This window comes from Poromitra crassiceps (genome assembly GCF_964638095.1).
Source record: "Poromitra crassiceps genome assembly, chromosome: 23".
Classification (NCBI taxonomy): domain Eukaryota; kingdom Metazoa; phylum Chordata; class Actinopteri; order Beryciformes; family Melamphaidae; genus Poromitra; species Poromitra crassiceps.
The window spans coordinates 6,263,682-6,287,556 of record NC_139639.1 but is presented as its reverse complement, the minus strand read 5'-3'; the positions used below and the strand labels follow the sequence as shown (position 1 = coordinate 6,287,556).

The 23,875-nt window shown below is 46.9% G+C and overlaps 1 protein-coding gene across 1 annotated transcript in view; it reads right to left on the bottom strand.

Annotated features, from left to right (window-relative positions):
* Window positions 1–2,659: 2,659 nt before the first annotated feature.
* clcn2a (chloride channel, voltage-sensitive 2a) overlaps window positions 2,660–23,875 on the bottom strand; it is a gene marked incomplete at both ends in the record, with an annotated part of 74,703 nt that continues 53,487 nt past the window's right edge. Inside the window, 15 exons of the mRNA XM_083659631.1 lie at window positions 2,660–3,187; window positions 3,350–3,436; window positions 4,158–4,262; window positions 4,374–4,412; window positions 9,618–9,686; window positions 11,840–11,886; window positions 12,131–12,251; window positions 15,694–15,962; window positions 17,011–17,144; window positions 17,741–17,954; window positions 18,620–18,730; window positions 19,339–19,408; window positions 19,531–19,686; window positions 20,802–20,904; window positions 22,856–22,957. Of these exons, the coding sequence (XP_083515757.1) occupies window positions 2,660–3,187; window positions 3,350–3,436; window positions 4,158–4,262; window positions 4,374–4,412; window positions 9,618–9,686; window positions 11,840–11,886; window positions 12,131–12,251; window positions 15,694–15,962; window positions 17,011–17,144; window positions 17,741–17,954; window positions 18,620–18,730; window positions 19,339–19,408; window positions 19,531–19,686; window positions 20,802–20,904; window positions 22,856–22,957 (2,155 nt within the window). The remainder of the gene's footprint in view (window positions 3,188–3,349; window positions 3,437–4,157; window positions 4,263–4,373; window positions 4,413–9,617; window positions 9,687–11,839; window positions 11,887–12,130; window positions 12,252–15,693; window positions 15,963–17,010; window positions 17,145–17,740; window positions 17,955–18,619; window positions 18,731–19,338; window positions 19,409–19,530; window positions 19,687–20,801; window positions 20,905–22,855; window positions 22,958–23,875) is intronic.

Here is a 23,875-nt window from a genome sequence, read left to right as displayed (position 1 = left end):
TTCTAAACATTGCATTCGAGGCCAGGCTGGATTAAATGTACTCTTTGTCATATATAGGAGGATATGTGTAACATTACATGAAAATATTGATTTCCATGGTGTAAATATCTACAGGCCACGTACGTGTGTGCATAGGAGTGTGTGTGTGTGTGTCTGTGTCTGTGTGTGTGTGTTTTGTATGCTAGCCTGGTAATATATCTTCTTCCATTCTGAGCTCAACTGTTATTCCTTCATCATGCTAGAAATAAGTCAAACACACTAAATTCACGTAGCAGAAGATGTGGGAGGTAATTCATACATTTGAATGATGCCGTTGGTGTGTGAATTATAAAATATAAAGAGACTGACAACCTACATTGCCCTTATCAAATCAGCCCCTATAAAGCCAAACAAGGCTATATGTGCAGTAGGTTATACTATGGTAATTACAATGTGCTTCGTCAGTATTCTGAGCCCTGTAGTACCACTAAGTAACCACTAAGCTTGGCAACCAGGCGCACCTCTATAAGCTGCCTTGGTCCTGGGTGTGGATAGGTAGTTGTTTCTATGATAGCTTTATGTGCTCAGCAGAACATTTTTCCATTTCATTTCATTCCTTCCTTCTGCACAGCAGAGTTGGGGGTCAATTCATGAATGAACTCATCAATACTAATTCAACTGAGGAATTGGAATTGGGGGGGGGGGGAACTATAGGAAACAGGAATTGAATTACAATTCAAAAGTTGAAATTTTATGTTTTTCAATCTCACCACGTACCTGAGATTACACGTAGTTATATATGAGCAATTATACTGAATATCATAAAAGTTAAGGTACCCCTCAGGTGGTATTTGATGGATAACATGTCATCGTAATACACATTATGACTGAATGTAATTAATTAATTGCTTGTTTAACTGTCAAAACAGCCTCTCTGAAATGTCATGCAATTGAATGGAATTCAAATCCGTTTCCTGCCCTTCCAATTCTGTTTACTTAGAACTGGGGGACGGACGTTCCAATTCCAACTCCAGCAGTTGAATTGGAATCTACCGTGCATTCTCAATTCAATGAATTCATGAACGACCCCAATCCTGCTACACAGTTGTCTCTATTATTTTCTCCTTCTATTATCTCCCCCCGTCATTTCTTTCTTGCCTTCAACGTGCGTCTCCTTTCTCTCCCTGTGTTGTTTAGAGTCATGTTTACAGGACATTAGTTTGGCATGGACAATCAAATGACACTTAAGAGTCTGGACCAGATTTGTGCACAATGGGCAAAGTGCCACAAATCTCACCAACACGCGCACACACGCGCACACACACACACACACACACACACACACACACACTTAAACAGGCATTTTAACAGTTTGAAAGAATAGCAACTTGTCACATCTACTCACTCACTCGAGCTCGGTCCCATAAACAGCAACAATATTACACACAATAATCCAAAAAGGTTCATAGTGTCTATACTTTACTTAGATTGATAGGTTTTCTTTTATATCAGACACAGGTTTGTATTCCTACCTGACATGTTTCGACGGTAATACTTCCGTCTTCTTCAGAGGTGTCACTAGATGGTGTGTGACGTGTCTTTAACAGCTGATGTTGTTTACAGAGGCGTGATCATCCTGTCAGATTTGACAGGACGACCACGCCCCTTGCTGTCATCTCGCCGTTTGAGAACGCTGCTCCAGGTGGTGGAAAGCATATAAGCCCCCTCGTCCCGGTTCATCGTCGTTTGCGCCCGCTTCCTGATCTCCACTGCCTCCATAATCCAGCGCTGGTGTTTGTTGTCCTGGGTGCGGATGACTTTGGCCTTATCCCAGTCCATAATGTGGTTCTCCCTTTTGCAGTGATCTGTGATTGCTGATTTGAGATTTTCTTGTAGTGCCTGTTCCTTTATAGCCCGTGTCTGCCTTTTTGTTGTCTCCTTCTCACATTCCTTTTGGTGCTCTTTTTTGCGGGTGATGAATGACCGTCCTGTTTCTCCTATGTATGATTTATTGCATGATTGACATGGTATTTCATAGATGACGTTACATTTTTTGTTTGGGTCGATTTTGTCTTTTGGGTGCACTAGCAGTTGTCTGAGTTTTATGTGTGGTTTGACTGGTGTGCTGATGTGACGTTTACTCATGGCTCTCTGTATGCGTTCAGTGATGCCTCTGATGTATGGTAGTGTGACCGCCCCTATGTTTTCTGTTTTATTGTCCGGTTTCTTTTTTCCTGTACGGGTTTGTTGTCTTTGTTTGACTTGCTGTTTTCCCTTTTCTATGGCCCAGTTTGGGTAGTGGCAGGTTTTGAGAGCGTTGTGGATGTGTTGTTCCTCTTGTTTTTTGTCCTCTTCCTCCGTTATAATGCTGGCAGCAGGGGCGCAAGGGGCGTGGTCGTCCTGTCAAATCTGACAGGATGATCACGCCTCTGTAAACAACATCAGCTGTTAAAGACACGTCACACACCATCTAGTGACACCTCTGAAGAAGACGGAAGTATTACCGTCGAAACATGTCAGGTAGGAATACAAACCTGTGTCTGATATAAAAGAAAACCTATCAATCTAAATATTACACACAGATATCTAGGCTGGAGTTGGAGGAGAGAGTGACCTCTACAAATGTAAGAAACGTCATCATGAGGCAATGAACAGTTGACTGTCTGTCAAACCCCTCTGATCATTCTGATTTATCCTCATTGTGGGCGGGGCTTCCCTCACACTCAAGTTCTGATTGGTCCTTGTTCAGCGATGGACTTCCCGGTTCTTTCGGGATCTCCGATTGGTCCGGCGGCTCAGGGGTTTGGTGGGAGGGGTCATAGTCACAGGCCAGCTCTGTTTCGTCGGTGTGGGAGGGGCTGCATTCAAATGTCAACTCTGACTGGTCCTCCGTGAAGGATGGGCTTTCCTGGAGCGGCAACTCCAATGATTCACTGGCGACGTCGCCCAGGCTGGTTTCAAATTGCAAATTTGATTGGTCCGTGAAGTCGACCGGGATCTCTTCGTACGGGAGATCTGGTTGGTCCTCCACGTCGGGGGGAGGGGTGGGTTGCCGTCGCAACGAGAGCCCCCTGTGGCGAACCCACAGTTTATGGAGTTCCGTTACCTCGGCCACGCTTGTGCTGTTCCCACTGTCTCGGAAACTGGCCAACGGGGGGCGCACTTTCACCCCTGTCACTGTCACTGAGCCCTCTATGGCCTTACGCAGCTGGAGAGAGAGGCCAGGAGCCGGGAGAAAGACATGAAGAAGAAGATGAAGTGTATGAGAAGAGAGAGTGAGTATAATGATATTTGGGGCAGGGATGGCACATACTGGATGTAATGCATCTGACCTCTCAAGTTCATAGAGACATGAAACACAAATACACACCTCTCTGAGAGAAACCACTCCTACGAGGCAGCCAGTGCTGGTCACATAGGCATGGTCCAGACCCAGGAGAGAGAAGATGGTGTGAGTCTGTAGGAGAAGAGAGAGAGGTCAGACAGCCAGAGATATTCACTGCATGGACACAGACATGGAGTCCTATGGAGACAGAATCAGTGGGTTCGTTTTTTACATCTAGGTTTAGGGCTAGTGCACTAAAAATACACTTAAGAAATATGCCAGCGACAGTGTAAATCCATCAACATTTTTGGTAATGAAAAAACATATAAATAGTACATATACACACTATACTGTAGGTACAATCCAATATTAGCAACATGACTAAAACTCAACATACAATACAAAACAAAGACAAAGACTGGACAGCCAAGCACATTGACTACCAACCAGGCCACATTGACTAGCAACCAGACCACAGTCACAACATGGCAAGTTGGCTAGAAAAGATTTTGATATTTATTGCTACTGTGTATCTCCAATGGACGTGTATTCCAACAGTGAGAATGCTGACTGACTCAAAATGCTTCTCCTCCTCTGATATTTCTGATTCTTGGAAGATAAGTGACCTCAGTGGACGAGCGGAGGTGCTAGGCCATGAAGGACCTTAAAAACAGGTGCCATGCAATTCAAGAAGGTTTAGTTTCCCCGACTCAGAAGGCCAGATCCACCTTCACCATGGGTGCATCGACCACCCAACCTCCCCCAACCCCTGCAGTGTCAGTGCCTCGTTCTACACATGAAGGTGCAGGACCTCAGACATGTAGGTTGGGGTTATAACCCCCCCATGACACACCTTATGCAGGGACGTCCTCTCCACCAGCTGGAAGGGGGCGGGGTCAATCTTGCAGTCCTTGAAGTCCACTGGCTCGTCCAGCTGCTGCTCCTCCCACTCTGCTATCTGGGACAAAATGGTTGTCAGACATCTCAGCCAACGGTGACAAGACTTTGAAGCCTCTAACCTTTGGATTGTAAGCCTCCATCTGTTATATTTGTTCACTGTAGCTCTCACCTCTGTTGTGGTCATGTTATCTTCCACCTCGGCAGAGTCCTGAAAACAAGAAGAACCTGCGTTACATACATAATGTTTCCCAGACACATGGAAACACATCTGACCCTTACACCTTCACACCACTGTACACCGTATACTGCCAGGCACTCATTATACTGGGAGCAATCTGAGGGGTACAGATATACAGTATTAGTATTATTAGTATTCATAATGAGGACAAGTAGAGAAGGCAAGACAAATATAAGAATAAAACACGCATAGGTGCTGCTGAGGAAAGAAAAAACAGTCTTAATGCATAATTATAAATCCCACTTATATATTTCTCCCCAAAAGACCCTTTTCACCGGGGCCATTTTGTGTCAAAAAGGCAGTGTAAACACAGGTGTAACTTAAGCAAAACACAAATGGGGGTTTCCAACTTCCTTGATTGGAATTTGGAAACCCTCATTCGTGTATTGCTTGCATCTGTGTTTACCCTGCCTTTTCGACACAAAATGGCCCCCGTGAAAAGGGTCTATTGTACTTGACAAAGTCTTCCTGCTGTCCCAGTCATTGCTCCACCCCCTCTGCTGTTCCGGGGAGCGATATTTTTTTTCCCCATGATGGCAAAGGCTAGGCGAAGGCATGACCCGCCCCTCTCTGCCTCTGATTGGCTGACTGTACTCGGCTGCTCCCACCTTCTTTCCAGACAATAATTCAATCAACAAGCATGAGATACTTCATTATATGGAACGTTACAATTGCAGACCCTATATCTGAGTTATTTAGGCCTAGTTAGCCTATTGCACAGACGTGTACTTTTTTCTTGTCATTCCAAATGTAATCACATTGTTGCTCTGATTAAGTAGAAGTACAGTTATTTGTGTAAACAAAAGACTGGTAAAGCAGAAGTACTGATTCAACTTAATTACTCAAGTAAAAGGAAAAAAGTACAGGCTCTGAAATGTACTCAAGTATAAAAGTAAAAGGTTTTCTGTGCAAGGCGAATAGAAACTCACATCATTAATATAATTCAAATACTATTCAACTTAAAAGGTCCCTTCAAAACATATTTTAAGATGCATAAAGACTATACTTTAATCTTCTAGTCTTAATCACTATGACCCACTAGCTCAGAGAGTTGGATTGCTGTCTGGCACTTTGGCGCTTGTGGGTTTGAGCCTCAGTGACTTTTGAGGTTGTGGGTTCGATCCTCAGTCAGTTTTGAATGTCGACAGCCAGAGGAAAGAGTCATTTAAAGCCCTGAGAAAACCTCATTCAATCAGTCTGACTTGGTGGCACAGAGAGTAGGCTTGCTGCCTGGCAATATTGAGGCCTCAGCCACTTTTGTGGTCGTGGGTTCGAGCCTCAGTCAGTTTTGAATGGTGACAGGCAGAGGGGAAGAGACAAGAGCGCCCGGGGAAGAGACAAGAGCGCCCGGAGAAGAGCTGTGAGTGTGAAGGGCAGCTGGTGGTGTGAAGGAATAATACACACAGAGACACCGGGGCCAGAGGTTGTGGGTTCTAATCCCGTTCAGCTGGCACTGCCTGGATCCAAGGGGGGGGATGTTCTCCCCCCCTGACCTCTGCAGAGACATGAGCTGAGGGTTATGAGACAGAAAACCACAGAGAGCTGAAATTTTACTGACATCGGAAGTACATTTTATGTGTGGTGTATGCTGCCGCTAGGCTTAAAAATAACTTTTTGAAAAACTGCTCTAGACTCAGTATACGACATGTCTGGATCTCTTTGCAGTCTGTCCACAGTGTCCATTTCTGTGGATCTGTAGGAGGCGCTGTGTCGCTCTGTGTATCTGCCTGTAGGAGGCGCTACGCTGGTGATGTTAAAGACAGGGCAGTGCTGTAATATGTCTCCTCCATTGGGAATCGAACCAACAGTTTACCTGTCAGACAGAGACAGTGACACAGCAGCTCAGCCGACTGAGCTATGAGCTGTTTGGAGTTTAGCTTCTGATTTCGACACACTGGATACAATGACAATAACACAGAGCATAAAGAGTGAGACAGGTGAGATTTGTACCAGTGAGTTGAGCTAGAGTCAGGGACTGACTAGTCTCCTTCATCAGCTTATTTCTATCAGTGTTCAAACTACTGGTGATGATAAAGAAGGATCACTGCTGCAGCTTATAATGCGAGTACTTTTTAAGAAATTGCCTGAGGCTGGGATTGAACCAACAACCTTTGCATATCACACAACATTCACATGTTTATCTGAGTGAGCTATAATCCACTTTCTCTTAAGCTCTTATCATATTTAGTCAACCTCATCCTGATTTTATTTAGTCAAGTTTTCGTCAACTAAGTGTCTAAGTCGGTGTACGGTGGCGCAGTCGGTAGCGCTGTCGCCTCACAGTTAGAAGGTCCTGAGTTCGATTCTCGCCTGGGACACTGTGAGCGCTGTGGTTGTGTTCCCCCCCATATCTTCAGTGCCTACTGCCCAGGTGGGTTATCTCGTCGTAAGGGCCTTTCTCTCTGTGTGGAGTTTGCATGTTCTCCCCGTGCTCCCCCAGGGGGTTCCTCCGTATATAACCCCCCCACTAAAAACATGCAGAAGATCAGATCGTCATCGTCATCCGACCAGTGACGACAACATCCGAAGTTGGTCCCCGGGCGCTGTACGAGAAAGCGACCACTGCTCCTGGCCTGCCCCTCGGAGGAAAGGACATGCCTGGATGGGTTAAATGCAGAGGACACTTTTCACTGGCCACCGTCAGCATGAGTGTGTTGTGGCCGCATGCATGTACTGTGGTGTTCGTGTGACAATAAAAGACGGGCTTGTCCGTTACGAGTTTTTAAGTCAGGGATACTCAACTTACTTTGCCCGGGGGCCACTTTTGTGAAATGATAGAAGGCCAGGGGCCAGTTAATAAACAAACAATATACATTTTTCTGTAGCGGATTGTAGGTTTTTGGGGTGTCAGCCGGAGTTTAGTCTGACAAAGTTGTGCACACCGGATAGTTAGTTAGGTTAAGTACATACATAAGTGCCTGAGTAGCGAGCAGACGGCGGTATTTGACAATTTAGCAGCTAAATCATAGATTATTGAAAGATATTCCATATTCCAGACTGAAATGCTATAACAGAATTGGAGTATTGGCCTAAATGACATGAACATTTGGACACTTAGGCCATGTTCACATTACAGGCAAATCCGATTTGCTGATAAAGTCATTAATCATCATTATCTTGATTGGTTTCCCAAATCTGATTTGGGAGTGTGTCCGCACTGCCACAAATCTGATTCTCAAGCCGGATCTGTGTGGCCAGACCTAAACAGCCTATCTGCATGGGTTGCTATGGTAACGACGTGGGCGTCGCGAGTCGCTTCTGTGAGGAGTTTCACCGACAGGACGTTTGCCCCCCCCCCCCCCGAACAGGCGCCCCGAGTGACCAGAGGAAGCACCAAGGGACCAGTGCAGTGACCATGAGGACACATCCCCCGAATCCAGCTTCCCACCCTCAGACACGGCTAATTGTGTCTGTATGGACGCCCGGCCAGGCCAGAGGCAACGCAGGGGCTCGAACCTGCGACCCTCATGATAGGCAGTGAATCTACTGCTGCACTACCCCCGGACGTCCAATCCCGCTTAGATTCTAACGAAAGGTTAAGGGTCAAACTACCCCACGACCATGACTTTTGTTACTGGGTAAACACTGCACAAAGTTCTATTTCATATATGATGCTCAGCGTTTGTCTAATTAGATGATATCTCATGTTACCATAACCCCGCCCCCTTTCACAAGTCTCAAGGTTGGCAAAACGATGCTTGTCTTTCACAAGTGTTGCAGAGAAATTGCAAAGGTCACAATGCTCTTGTGAACCTGGGCGGTGGGGTTGGAAAGCTCTGCGCTGCTAAAAAAGAATATTTTTAATATTTTTCAAATTCGAGAAGCTTGTCTGGCATCACAGGAGCTGCTATATCCCACAGGCCAAACGCTGAGCCTAATATTATGAAATAGAAGTTAAGGTTATGAATACAACCCCAGTTCAATGAGTAATATGTAACGAAGCATCTTCGCCGGACAACCCTACTTTATCATAATGCCGTGAAGAAACAAACAAAACAGCTGCACACTGTGGTAGCTCCCAGTAAACTTAAAGGAACACTCCGCCCATTTTCAACCAGCTTTGTATCATTACAAACTCAGTAGAATATCAGAAAACTGTAAACAGTTTTGCAGGCGTTCATTTAGTTTGACAGTTCAGGTGTGGACCAGTGATGTCATTTGTGCATGAATGACATCACAGGTCCACAACTTAACCCAAACCAACTTTCAATAACTATCAAACTAAATGAATGTCTGCAAAACTGTTTACAGTTTTCTGATATACTACTGAGGCACAACTCTATAGTATGTGCGATATTATTATGGATATAATGTGAGTATGTACACATCTCTTATATATACCATACCCCAAGCGCTTCGCTACATAATATTACTCATATGGGCCTTTCACACTGCATGCTCTTAGCCCGGGGCTATCTTAGTCCTGTGCTAAGAATAGGGCTAAGATAGCCCTGGGCTAACTTAGCCCCTTTTCACACACACATTTGTTAACCCAGGTTAACCTAAACCCAGGGCTATGGGATTCACACTCAGTTCTACTAGCCCAGGGTTAGTAGAGCCCAGGGCCAATGGAACCAGTGGTGCCAGATACAGCTAATGGCCCCGTCTCTGGACCCGTTTCACACTGGTAACTTTGAGCCCCGTGTTTAGATGAAAAGTCAGGGTTAACCCTGAAACATCTGGGCTAACCCTGTTAACCCTGAAACATCTGGGCTAACCCTGCTCCAGAGCAGGGCCAGCTAGCCCTGGGCTGAGGTCGGGGTTAGCCCATTTTGGAATGTTCCAGCATTGTACAAGTGTGAAAGCATAACCTTAACTTATTTCATAGAGTTAGTAGCTTTAAGAATCAAACGGCATCAAATGAAATACACATAACAAAACAAACATCCACAAAGCACACACTGACCAAGTCATTACTGTTTAAAATGTTGATGGATCATTTGTTTCAACACTCAGAAGAAGTTGAGAAGACAATTATCTCCTACTTTACAATTTACTCACGTCTCTCTCTCTCACTTTCTCACTCTCTCTGTAAATCCACAGTAAAGCTTGAGCTGGTCGCTATAGTGCGCCACAAAGATTTTTGGTCCAGAACTCACTACTCGCCTGTCGCAAGGCAACGGTTACTAGGCAACGGTCTCTAGGCAACGGTCTCTAGGCGGCAGACAGTCTTACCGCCATGGAGATCCTCACTCGTTTGGGCTTGGCCTTTCTCTTTTGAGGAGGAGCCGGCCCAGCCGAGCTCTTCCAGCCAGGGAGAGAAGGGGAGCGACACGTTAGCACAACGTTAGCACAACGTTAGCACAGCGTTAATAGATAGTGCAACACTTTGCCCCTTCCATGGTGTCACATGGTATCCCATGGTGCAACATTGAATCCCAGCTTGACTTCTGCGCTCTGAGGGAGAAGTCCTTGTGGCATTAACACAATGTTGCTGAAAGGGTATAATTTCTATATGCCAGAGAGATGAAGGTGAGGGAGCGCGTACAACGAGAAGCTGTACGAGAAACCCGATGGTGATGCGACACTGGATGGTACAGTAGATACGTGCTTCTTAGAGAGAGAGAGAGAGAGAGAGAGGGAGAGAGAGAGAGAGAGAGAGAGAGAGAAAGAGTGAAAGAGAGAGAGAGAGAGAGAGAGAGAGAGAGAGAGAGAGAGAGAGAGGGATGAGTCGCGGAAGTTTTAACCCTTTATAGAGCACCTCATCTGCACTGTTTGGGTCACTTCGGCTTGAGGAGTTATTTAACGTGGGTTGTACTGAATTTCTGTCTCGAGGTGGAGGTGTGCAAAGACAGCCTAAAATATATATATATTGTAAACAGTTATGATATTAAAATATAAAATTTCCTCTAATAGAACTGATATATTTAAATAATTGTGTCGACCTCTTTTGAGTATAGTAGCATATCAGCAAAACTATTTTATGACTCAAAACTTTGCCCATATTGTATTTTAGCCAGCACAAGGCAGTGTAATACCTTCCATAATAATAACCAGTTAGATAATAGGGCTGGGCAATAAAATCCATTCGGCAATATATCGCAATATTTTTTCCGCAATACTGTCTTGATATTTCAGAAAGATAACGTGATATGTCGCCATATCTGCCCACTAAGTTATCAATAAAAAGTGATGTACACATTATTACACTACCTGGGTGGTATACAGTGAGTTTTAATTTTCAGTAAATTATATGAGTATTGGAATATATCGCAATATCGCAATATAATCATGACTCATTTATTGTGATACGTATTGTATCGTGAGGTCTTTGCCAATACCCAGCCCTATTACATGATAAGCATGATAACCATGCAAGACTAATATACAGTATAAAGTTGATTGTTTTATGAGATGGGTGAAATTGTCTGTAAATAATTCCCATATAAATAGTCACAAAACCTAAGCAGGTAACTCAACTGCGCAGTTGAGATACATTATTTTATCAAGTTTAACTGTATAATCTTTTTCATTTTAGTTTGATCTACTGTAAAAGGTAAAGGTCCATGTTTATCAGATTTTATTTTTTCTTCTTCCAAAAATCATTTGACAGTGTGCCGGTTAAAGGGTTAAAGAGAGAGCCAAGGCCATGATGTTATGATCACACAGCAGATCCAGGATGCCTGTGGGTGGATCCTGGCTGCTGGCAGAGGAGGTGGGTAGCGTATGCGTGGACTCAGAGAGAGCACACACACACACACACACACACACACACACACACACACACACACACACACACACACTTGCATACATGTCACACACACACACACACACACACACACACACACACAGGCATGCACACACGCACACACATACTGTACGTATATAGAGAGCCAAAGTACTTCCTGCTTTCTCCCTGTACCAGCGCTGGGAAAAATATGAATGGAGGTGAACGGAGAATAACATTACTTTTTTGATCCCGTTTAAATTGTGCCACGGGGTGCCAACGCTAATTTTGTCAATCTAAAACATAACTTTGCATGTAAAGAAAGTCGCAGTTTGTCGTCAAACTGAAACGTAGGGGTTAGTTTCGTATAAAAACTACATAGCTCGTGGAAGCTCGTGGCATGTCGCCGTTCTTCAGCTTTGCCGGTAGAGAAAGTGACGTCACTTAGGCGACAGTGTATGTAGTCTTCCTGATTTATAACTTCTAGTGCACCAGTTTGGCGACAAACTGCAACTTTCTTGACATGCAAAGTTACGTTTTAAATCGATAAAATTAACGTCGGCACCCCGTGGCACAATTCAAACGGGATCAGCAAAGTAACGTTATTCTCCGTTCACCGCCATTCACATTTTTTCAGCGGCTGGTACAGGGAGAAAAGCAGGAAGTGACGTTCACTTTGCCTCTCTATTACGCACTCCTTCTCTTTCTCCTTTCTCTCCGCTAAGCTCACCTCCAGCAGCTCTGCATCATGGTCGGCACAGGAGAGAGTCTGAGAGCCTGACAGGGAAGACACAAACACACTCTGAATGGTTACATTGTGTCCTGACACAAACACACTCTGAATGGTTACATTGTGTCCTGTGGGTTTGACCTCTGCCCTGTTTCACTTTGATCCCTCTCTGTATCCTGGCTGCCTCTCTGCGTGTGTGTGTGTGTGTGTGTGTGTGTGTGTGTGTGTGTGTGTGTGTGTGTGTGTGTGTATATGTGTGTGTGTATTTTTGCAGTGCAGGACAGTACATACTGTTGGGTGTCTCTGTGTCATTGATGGCCGACACAGTTTTCAAGGCAGATTTCAGAGGAAGCTGAACGTTGGTCACGTTGGACACGGCCGGGCCGAAGGAGGAAGACTCCTCTGTGGAGATCTACATGGAGACAATATTAACAAACGACAGCCACACACACATGCACGCACGCAGGCACGCACACACACACGCACGCACACACACACACACACACACACACACACACACACACACACACACACACGCACACACACACACACACATGCACACATGCATGCACGCAGGCACGCACACACACACGCACACGCACACGCAAGCACACACGCACGCAGGCACGCACACACACACACACACACACACACACACACACACGCACGCACGCACGCACACACACACACACACACACACACACAGAAAGACAAATACGAGCACGTGCACAAACACAAACACATGACAGCACAGGTGAAGGCACAGGCAACAAAAACACACAGAAGACATGTGTTCATGTAAAGGTAGTCTCGCTGGCCAGCCTCCCCTCCCTACCGTGAGAGGAGTCTGGCACCACGGAAACAGGCAACTGGGATAAAACCCTCCCCTGCTCTACAGCTGCTCTCCCATTGGAGCGACTGTTTCAGTGGCTGCTGGATGTCCGCTCCCCGCTTATTACAAACTCTGTCATTGGCTCCGACCATGTCAATCAGAGCGACTTCCGCTCCCTCCTCCCTGTGTATCCCTGTGCTGCGCGGAGAAGATAATCGGATGCAACCTGCCATCCCTCCAGGACCTGCATGCAGCCAGGACACTGAAGCGGTCTCGAAAGATCATGGCCGACACCCTCCCTGGCCACAAACTCTTTAAGACACTCCCCCACGGCAAGAGACTGAGTTCTGCCAAGACCAGAACCACCCGCCACAAGACCAGCTTCTTCCCAACCGCCATCAGCCTCACCAACAAGGCCCGGAAACCCCTTCCACCAAGGACCTCACTAACAACCCCCGCCCCCACACACACACACAAACTCACTACCTCCTCCTAAACTCAACTGAACCCCCCCCCCATAAAACTGTAACTCATATCTAATTTAATCCTTGTTTAACTGGGACTGTAAATTCCCTGCACATTTAATGCCTATTTAACTTAGCCTGCAAATTTCAGGTACATTCAATGTAAACTCCTATTTAACTCAGTCTGTAAATCTCATGTAAATCCAACATAAATTCATATTTATCATCCACAGAACACTTCTCCACTCATGTACATATTGTATATATTTACTCGATTTGATTGCACTTGCAACTTTGTGATTGTCTTTAGTTATCTTCCTACTTCTTATCTCTGTATATTGATGTGACCGCTACGCTGCATACAGACACTAAGACAAATTCCTCATATGTAACTTGTGGCAATAAAAGTGATTCTGATTCTGATTCTGTGTGTCGCTGTAAATAGTGCCCTGTCGCCTCAGTGAAATCAAAAACCCTAACTAGCTAGCAAGCTAACGGCAGAAACCTACACGTTAGCTCGTTGCTACACGCTGAAAACGGCAAGTTGGATTGTTGGAAACTATTTTCCAAGGGCACTGCCGCTAAGTGCCGCCCATCGCAATCCCACTATGGAGACCTGTGGCGCCAGACTCCTCTCACGGTAAGGAGGGGAGGCTGGCCAGACTCCTCTCACGGTAAGGAGGGGAGGCTGGCCAGACTTCTCTCACGGTAAGGAGGGGAGGCTGGCCAGACTTCTCTCACGGTAAGGAGGGGAGGCTGGCCAGACTCCTCTCACGGTAAGGAGGGGAGGCTGGCCAGACTCCTCTCACGGTAAGGAGGGGAGGCTGGCCAGACTTCTCTCACGGTAAGGAGGGGAGGCTGGCCAGACTTCTCTCACGGTAAGGAGGGGAGGCTGGCCAGACTCCTCTCACGGTAAGGAGGGGAGGCTGGCCAGACTCCTCTCACGGTAAGGAGGGGAGGCTGGCCAGACTCCTCTCACGGTAAGGAGGGGAGGCTGGCCAGACTTCTCTCACGGTAAGGAGGGGAGGCTGGCCAGACTTCTCTCACGGTAAGGAGGGGAGGCTGGCCAGACTCCTCTCACGGTAAGGAGGGGAGGCTGGCCAGACTCCTCTCACGGTAAGGAGGGGAGGCTGGCCAGACTCCTCTCACGGTAAGGAGGGGAGGCTGGCCAGCGAGACTCATGTAAAGGTAGAGGAATGTAGAATAGAATAATAGTAGCCTATAGGATACATAACCACTTACCATAGCAGCTGTCCCAAATCCATCTGTGCCATTACCTACTGCTACATGCTACATTACCTACTGCTACATGCTACATGCTACATTACCTACTGCTACATGTAGGGTTGCCACCCGTCCCTTAAAATACGGAATTGTCCCGTATCTGACAGTTAAAAGATGCGTCCCGTTTTGAACCAATACGGGACGCTGTTTGTTCCGTATTTTCATCCCACCCGCATTGCGTGGTGAAAACCCGCCCTATATACGTCTGGTTGAATATTACACGGTGCCTCCGTTCCTCAGATGGTTAGTCCGACAGCACATGAACGCAGCATAAGCGTCAGTCTGCCCTTCTGGTCTCTCTGATTGGCTCTGAACTGTCAGAGCCAATCAGAGCAGAGTAGGGGCGGGTCTTCTACTCAGAATGTAGTGGGAAGAAGATGGCTGAACCGGCTGCTGCTGATTCTGAATCTGAACATTATACTCCGCCTCGTCCTGCAAAACGAAAGCGTATGCAGAAATATAGACGTGAATGGGAACAAGCAAACACATGGCTGGACAGCGTGAGTGGACCTGAAAATGAATACAAAGCCAATTGCAAAGTATGTCGGCGGGTGTTTTCTGTGGCACATGGTGGCCTGGCCGACGTCAGACAGCATGCCTCTGGAGAGCAACATTCCCGTAACGTCAGGACCCAGAAGAACCAAGCTGCAGTGACACAGTTCTTCATACCACAAGCATCTCCTGAGGCTGATACGGTAATGATAACTTTTGAATCCCTGATGAGACGTCATGTTCTGATCGATTAGATTTAATTAACTATTATTTACTAGGAAAATTAATCACAGCACAAGGGACTGACTCCTGGTTTTGGCTGCTGAGGGGGGCGTGGCGCCCTTATGGACTGGCTGGCCTCTCTAGGCATGATGTTATTGTTTGTTTACAGTCTATGGTTTATGTTGTTTTACAGTTTAATACATAAACATTTATTTAATATATATGTATCAATATAAATATAGTGTACAATGATAAGAAAATAAACGTTGATGTTATGTTAATGTTATATGATCAACTAATCTGGAAAATTGCATTTATTAACAGGATAAAGAAAAGTAAAAAAAAAAAGCCAAAATTTTCCGCCGCCGCCCTTCGGACGGCGGCATCCGTGGGCCCTACTGCGAGGGGTGTGCCTTATTTCTCTGAATGAAAGGTGGCAACCCTAGCTACATGCTACATTACCTACTGCTACATGCTACATGCTACATTACCTACTGCTACATGCTTCAGACATGCAGTGCCTGATTGATTTATGATTGGATACCCTGCGGGCCTCACACCTGTTGGGTGCTCACCAGGAAGTGGACCCCCTGGCGGGCGTTGTCATTGGCCGTGGCATTGATGTGGGCGTGGGTGTGGGTGCAGGGCGAGCTGGGCGTGCTGTCGGTGGCCAGGCTGGGCAGGTGGTCCTGGGTGCCGTTGTCCTGGGCCAGCTGCCGGAGGTGCTCCAGCTGCCGGAGGTGCTCCAGCCTGCGCGGGCGGCCCTGCTGCAGGGAGAGCAGAGACTGCAGCTGGGAGCGCTCGATGGAACCCAGCAGGATCATGGATTCTAGAGGGAGAGAGGGGAGGAAGAGGAAGGCAGAGAGGAAGGTTGAAAAGATGAAAGGAGGTAGAGAGTAGCGATAGAAAGAGAGAGGAGAGAGAGGGAGAGAGAGAGAGATGGAGAGAGGGAGAGAGAGAGGGAGAGAGAGAGGGAGACAGAGGGAGAGAGAGGAGAGAGAGAGAGAGAGAGAGGGAGAGAGAGGGAGAGAGAGAGGGAGACATAGAGGGAGAGAGAGGAGAGAGAGAGGGAGAGAGGAGAGAGGGGGAGGGAGAGAGAGAGAGGGAGAGAGGGAGACAGAGGGGGAGAGAGAGAGGGAGGAGAGAGAGAGGGAGAGAGTGGGAGAGAGGAGAGAGAGAGAGAGCAGGAGAGAGGAGAGAGGGGGGGGGAGAGAGAGGGAGAGAGAGAGAGGAGAGAAAGAGGGAGGGAGAGGGGACAACAAGAAACTGTAATGAGTTGAAGATTAAAGGGCTACAGCACAAATGCAAAAGCTTGGAGAGGGGAAAGGACAGGACATGTGGGGACAGGACATGTGGGGATAGGACATGTGGGAACAGGACATGTGGGAACAGGACATGTGGGGACAGGACATGTGGGGACAGGACATGTGGGAATAGGACATGTGGGGACAGGACATGTGGGAACAGGACATGTGGGGACAGGACATGTGGGAACAGGACATGTGGGAACAGGACATGTGGGGACAGGACATGTGGGGACAGGACATGTGGGAATAGGACATGTGGGGACAGGACATGTGGGGACAGGACATGTGGGAACAGGACATGTGGGGACAGGACATGTGGGAACTAAGAGGGGATTGAGGGAGGGACTAGCATACACTGCAAAAAATGTCCATCTTAACAGCGTTGTAATATAGCTTTATAATCTTGTAAAAGGTTCCAACTCATCTTGAAAAATGGCAGATCACATTCCCCTGGTATTGAATATGATGTCCCAGTTGGCCCATTGATTGTTTCACTTCTTTCACGAGGGAAATTCGATTACTCGACTTAAATGCCTCGATACGAAGGATATCATTTCTCCACGCACTTACCTGTGGATTCGACCAGCGCCAGCGTTTTCAGCTGACCAGTCAACAGCACCTCCTGCAGGTCCCGATAGGAGGAGGTGAGGGTGATGTAGCGCACATCCCTGACCATGATGTCCTCCACACGGATATTATACTTCCTGAAACGTGAGGGGGGGGGGGGGGCACGCACGGGGCAATAATGGGATAAGGGGGGAGGGAGGGAGGGAGGGAGGGAGGGAGGGAGGAGGAGGAGAGGAGACGAAGAAGGAGATTAGAACAGAGGTGGATGAAGAAGGAGATTAGAACAGAAGTGGATGAAGAAGGAGATTAGAACAGAAGTGGATAGGGGACAAACCAGAGGTGGAACGAGGCAGGACGCGATGAGGAGGGGGAGGTAGGAGCGCAGGGGGAAAGGCGATGGATTGCAAAGGTAATAAATCCAGGCAAGAGAGGGCGAAAGGAGATGAAAAGGAAGCGGAAAACAAAAATACACACAACCATAGAATCAGTCGATAAAGAGACCGGAATAAAGTAGATCAGAGATTATAAAGAAACAGGGGGAGGGGGGATGCAATATATCTAAGAGAAAGCAAGACTTTTATCCTTAGCGTTCGTACGTGAGCAGGTGGGCCGGTGGGAAAGGCAACCAGGCAGACACATATATATGTATATATATGTATATACACATATATATGTATATATATGTGTATATACATATATGTGTATATGTATACATGCAGGCACACACACTCACTCGTGATGCCCCATGCCCAGTTCGGGCAGGTAAGGAAGTTTCTTGATCCTGATGATGGAGTCGTACAGCGAGGGCTGCAGCGACTGGGCCACCGCGTTCGCCAGGATCACTGCGATCATGACGGGCAGGATGTGGGAGATCTGACCGGTCAGCTCGAACACGATCACCGCCGTGGACACCGTGTGGGTGACCGCTCCGGACAGAGCCGCAGCACCTGGTCATAGGAACACGAAGAAGAAGAAACGCAGTCATTTGGCCTCCTTAACCCATTGATACCTGATGCAGCATTTGTGTGTGTATCCCTTTAAGACCGCAGCACGCGGTTCGCGGTCTTAAAGGGATACACACACAAATGAGGGATATACACGCAAATGCTGCATCAAGTATCAATGGATTAAAATCACAGATGTAGAACAGTATGTAATTAGGCAGATTTTCAACAATGTGTGATGGTAAAATGTGAGTCCAATTAAGCATGTGGTGTTAATTAGAGCAGGCTATGCAATAAGGCAACCAAATCCAAACGGCACTTTCTGCAGGATATCATTCCTGCTCGCGTCATTTTCTGCCATCATGTTGCACTAACCGTTGAGTCACACAGGGGGCGATGTTATATTTCACCTCGGCCCCAAAGCGTTATGTTCAATTTATGTGGAATCAATTTTCATCAGTTACATTCTATAAGCTAGCGGTGATTAAAAAAAAAACGGCTTTCGCTTTGCACTGCCGGTGATTTCAATAGGAGAGATAGGAGAAGAGCACAAGTGGCCTATAGAGTATCAGTACAAGGTAGCTGAATAATGATGAATTAAATTAAGACGTAGTGTAAAAAAACAAAATTGCAAAAAAATAACAGCAGCTGAGGACGTGTGTGCTCACCGACTACAGCATAACCTCCGGGAACTATGGGATACACACTGCCGTCAGCATGTATGCCATCAGGAAACATGGATGCCATGATCTCTCCAACCAGCCTGCCAAATGCTGCACCTGTCAAATCACATGGAGATACAGAAAGAAGATATGGTCAGTGGTCACACTTCACAGTCATATTGAGGTATCAAGCCTGACTTTGATGGGCAGTAAAGCCTCCATGGTGTTATCTAGTACAGTACTTTCAGAAGGTATTGGGAAAATTATTACCAGGGCTTTCCGCTAGTAGTGCATGCAATGAAAATAGTAGCCAGCCAGGGGTAGTTATTGACTGATGTCAATAACTACGTTTACAGTCTCCGCTTGCAGCGGAGGGAGGGGGGCTGCGCTCTGTGTATGGGAATTGCTGTGATGTGATTGAACACTTCTTGCCATGTTTAAGCACGGTGATTGGCCTGAAGTGTATTACAGTACATAGTAAGTATTCACTAATGATTGCATAACTTAGTAAATTAATGTAGTATCATGCTAATAATGAATTATCACCAGATAACCGAAATATCAGCCATTAATACTATAATTACCAGTTACGTCCTGATCATTTCTATGTAATTACACGTTTATTACCCTGTAATTCGTGTACTGTAATGTCAAGAGCTAAAGTTGTTTTTACACCATGAGAGTAGAAAACAATTATTAATAAACAGATGCAGAATTTTAGTCACCGATAAGGAAAACTGGCATGAAGGCCCCGCATGGGACCGGCATGGTGGTCGCCACAGCAGACATCCAGAACTGATTAACAGAGAACCAGCAACAGAGACAGTGAGGAGGAGAGAAGAGCATAAATCACATGAAAGCGCATTCAAATCCCGCACGCTCAAACCCAAACATCTCCTCGACATGCCCAGGCCTACCTTCATGATGATGAAGAGGATGAGCGTGACGAAGACATTGACCTGGGGGTGTTTCCAGGCGTGATGATGGCTGATGTAGTCGAACTCCTCGGCCACGCCCTGACGACACCACGTGCGGTTGTCAAACAGAGCGACCAGAGACTCGTGCTGCGTCAGCTGAGGGGTCGACAAGGGAAAGTTAGCTGGATGATAGCGCCGGTTTTTGTTTTGAAACAAAAAAAAAATCGAAATGCGTGTGCTCTCTGTTACTGTTTATGAGAAGCAAACTGCATTTCACTTTGTTCTGTGATTTATTATCATTTCCCAATGGCATGCATTCAATTCTTATTATTTTCCAGTCCTGACGCTTGTAGTATCTTGATTGTACTGTAGTATCTTTGTGATAATACAATACAATTTTATCTTCATCTTTGCAACTCTTTGTATTAGTATTGCTACAGTAGCTGCGGACAGCAACTACAATACAGTAGCTACCATCAGTAGCTTATAATGCCAACACTATCTTACTGCCTTACCCTAGCTATCTGTTCTGTAGATACTTACAAAGATAGAGCTAAAGATAACGCTAACCAACAGCCATGCATGGCGGCCATTATTTGGAAACACAAAATGTGACCAGTATTTCATCCTTTCCTAAGTTGATCAATGAGCTGATTGTTGTAATTAAACCAAATAATGACACTTAAAAATGGGGTTTGATTAGAAGAAATTAAGGATAATCCGGCCAATCTGCCAACCTAACTGGTCTCATTCGGGAGACGATTTTCAACCAACTTTGTATCGTATCATTACAAAATCAGTAATATATCGGAAAACTAAACCGTTTTGCATGCATTCATTTAGTTTGTTTTGTAAATAAATTAGTGGCATATTTCGCTTATTTAAATTACCTATTTATTTTATGGTTTATGAATTCATACCTTCTGCTTATGATGCTGCTGCTGTAATGTTTGATGCATTTCAGGTTTCGCTGTTTAAAAACTCAGTTAAACTTTAATCAATGAAACTACTTGTATTTTGTATTCCAGCTTTGGCAATTGAATCTCCCCAAGGTCTGTGCACTTCCTTTGTCTGTGACATTGCAGAGAAACCCGTCTGCATATTAATATTAATCCAGATCAGAAAACGTGACAAGACTCTATAGTCGAGCACATTTATACCATCAAACAAGAGGAGTGAAGATGACCTCACCACCCGCGACCAAATCCCACTGCATTATTTAAAATCATCATCAATCTTTCAAGAGAGTGTGAAAGGTTGTGTTTTCTGACCTGTCCAGCCATGAACTGTCCAAAGCCTGGAGGGAACGTGAGGGAGGTGACCAGCAGGGTGACGAGTGCCGGATACACCAGGCGCCTGAGAGGAAGAGAGGGGCTGTAGGGTGTTAATGACAGAGCAGGCGCCTGAGAGGAAGAGAGGGGCTGTAGGGTGTTAATGACAGAGCAGGTGCCTGACAGGAAGAGAGGGGCTGTAGGGTGTTAATGACAGACCAGGCGCCTGACAGGAAGAGAGAGGCTGTAGGGTGTTAATGACAGACCAGGCACCTGACAGGAAGAGAGGGGCTGTAGGGTGTTAATGACAGACCAGGCACCTGACAGGAAGAGAGGGACTGTAGGGTGTTAATGACAGACCAGGCACCTGACAGGAAGAGAGAGGCTGTAGGGTGTTAATGACAGACCAGGCACCTGACAGGAAGAGAGAGGCTGTAGGGTGTTAATGACAGACCAGGCACCTGACAGGAAGAGAGAGGCTGTAGGGTGTTAATGACAGACCAGGCACCTGACAGGAAGAGAGAGGCTGTAGGGTGTTAATGACAGACCAGGCACCTGACAGGAAGAGAGGGGCTGTAGGGTGTTAATGACAGACCAGGCGCCTGACAGGAAGAGAGAGGCTGTAGGGTGTTAATGACAGACCAGGCAGGTGCCTGACAGGAAGAGAGAGGCTGTAGGGTGTTAATGACAGACCAGGTGCCTGACAGGAAGAGAGGGGCTGTAGGGTGTTAATGACAGACCAGGCACCTGACAGGAAGAGAGGGGCTGTAGGGTGTTAATGACAGACCAGGCGCCTGACAGGAAGAGAGAGGCTGTAGGGTGTTAATGACAGACCAGGCAGGTGCCTGACAGGAAGAGAGAGGCTGTAGGGTGTTAATGACAGACCAGGTGCCTGACAGGAAGAGAGGGGCTGTAGGGTGTTAATGACAGACCAGGCGCCTGACAGGAAGAGAGGGGCTGTAGGGTGTTAATGACAGACCAGGCGCCTGACAGGAAGAGAGGGGCTGTAGGGTGTTAATGACAGACCAGGCGTCTGACAGGAACAGAGAGGCTGTAGGGTGTTAATGACAGACCAGGCGCCTGACAGGAAGAGAGGGGCTGTAGGGTGTTAATGACAGACCAGGCGCCTGACAGGAAGAGAGGGGCTGTAGGGTGTTAATGACAGACCAGGCGTCTGACAGGAACAGAGAGGCTGTAGGGTGTTAATGACAGACCAGGTGCCTGACAGGAAGAGAGGGGCTGTAGGGTGTTAATGACAGACCAGGCGCCTGACAGGAAGAGAGGGGCTGTAGGGTGTTAATGACAGACCAGGCGCCTGACAGGAACAGAGAGGCTGTAGGGTGTTAATGACAGACCAGGCGCTTGACAGGAAGAGAGGGGCTGTAGGGTGTTAATGACAGACCAGGCGCCTGACAGGAAGAGAGGGGCTGTAGGGTGTTAATGACAGACCAGGCGCCTGACAGGAAGAGAGGGGCTGTAGGGTGTTAATGACAGACCAGGCGTCTGACAGGAACAGAGAGGCTGTAGGGTGTTAATGACAGACCAGGTGCCTGACAGGAAGAGAGGGGCTGTAGGGTGTTAATGACAGACCAGGCGCCTGACAGGAAGAGAGGGGCTGTAGGGTGTTAATGACAGACCAGGCGCCTGACAGGAACAGAGAGGCTGTAGGGTGTTAATGACAGACCAGGCGTCTGACAGGAACAGAGAGGCTGTAGGGTGTTAATGACAGACCAGGCGTCTGACAGGAACAGAGAGGCTGTAGGGTGTTAATGACAGACCAGGTGCCTGACAGGAAGAGAGGGGCTGTAGGGTGTTAATGACAGACCAGGCGCCTGACAGGAAGAGAGAGGCTGTAGGGTGTTAATGGGTGTGCTTGACACGCAGATACAGGGATTTTGTTTATGGCAGGTTGAAATAGGCTCACAAGGTCTATGTGCATAATGTGTTTAAGGTATATGTGCATAATGTGTTTAAGGTCTATGTGCATACTGTGTTTAAGGTCTATGTGCATCATGTGTTGAAGTACTGTACAGTAATGGTGTTCAGATACTCACTTCCTCAGCAAGAACTTGTTAATGGTCTTCTGCTTCCTCATGCACTCCACAATCAGCCGGTTCAGGTAGACGAACAGAGCGCCACCGAAGCCGCAGGCGATCCTGAGGACAGAGGCAGCGCAGGTTTAAAATACATGCTACAGCATGCGCTGGGACGCATCATCAGTGATGTTAGCTGGGGTCGTAAGGTGTTTCGGGTCTGTCGAACATCATACACCCTCGCCCAGTAGACCCAGCCGAGGCCGATTAAGACCCCCCGACCCGCGTCCCAGAAGCAGCCGCTCACGGATCAGCCTTCCTACTCTGTCTGCAACATTGAAAGGGTTGATCACGCCCAATCCGCTGCAATAGTTTAGTGCTACACCGCAGTATTGCAAGACCCTTCGGTGCATGGAGGGTCTAAGGCCCTGTGTGGGTGACTCCAGGCCGGGCTCCTCCTACGTCTCACCAGACCCTCCCGGGGTAAAGGCAATCCTACCACGGGCAGAGAGGACGCCTCAAGAAGGCCTGTGCGCTGCACGAGCAAACAAAACCTCTTGAGTTTGTCTGATGTTGAAACAGAAGAGCATCCTGCTGGGAGAGTGCAAAGCCAGCTACAGTGAAGTAACATGTTGTACTGTGCTACGCTGGCTGACCTCTTAACAAGACGTTTTCCGGGTGATCCATAAATAAATCACGTTGAAATTAACGCCAACTAACAGTACCAGACACATACGACTGCATCTTGGCTGAGCCTGCAGGTTGGAAGTCAGTTTTACAAGCCTCTTTGGCAGGTAGCCAACATGTTCACGTTATTAATTTGTTATTTTCTCCTATTAAAAAGTACTTTGCTGTCAAAGAAATTACATTTGGGAAGTCCTATCCTGGATTCAGCCTCCAGTTCAGTGGAGTAAAAAGTTAATTTCATGCCCTGTTCATCTACAGTAACACAAGTCAACCTTCAGATAACTCCATTGGAATGTAGACGTGAAAGGGGACTAGAGGGGCGGGACTCATCTCGATGTAGAGGTGAAAGGGGAC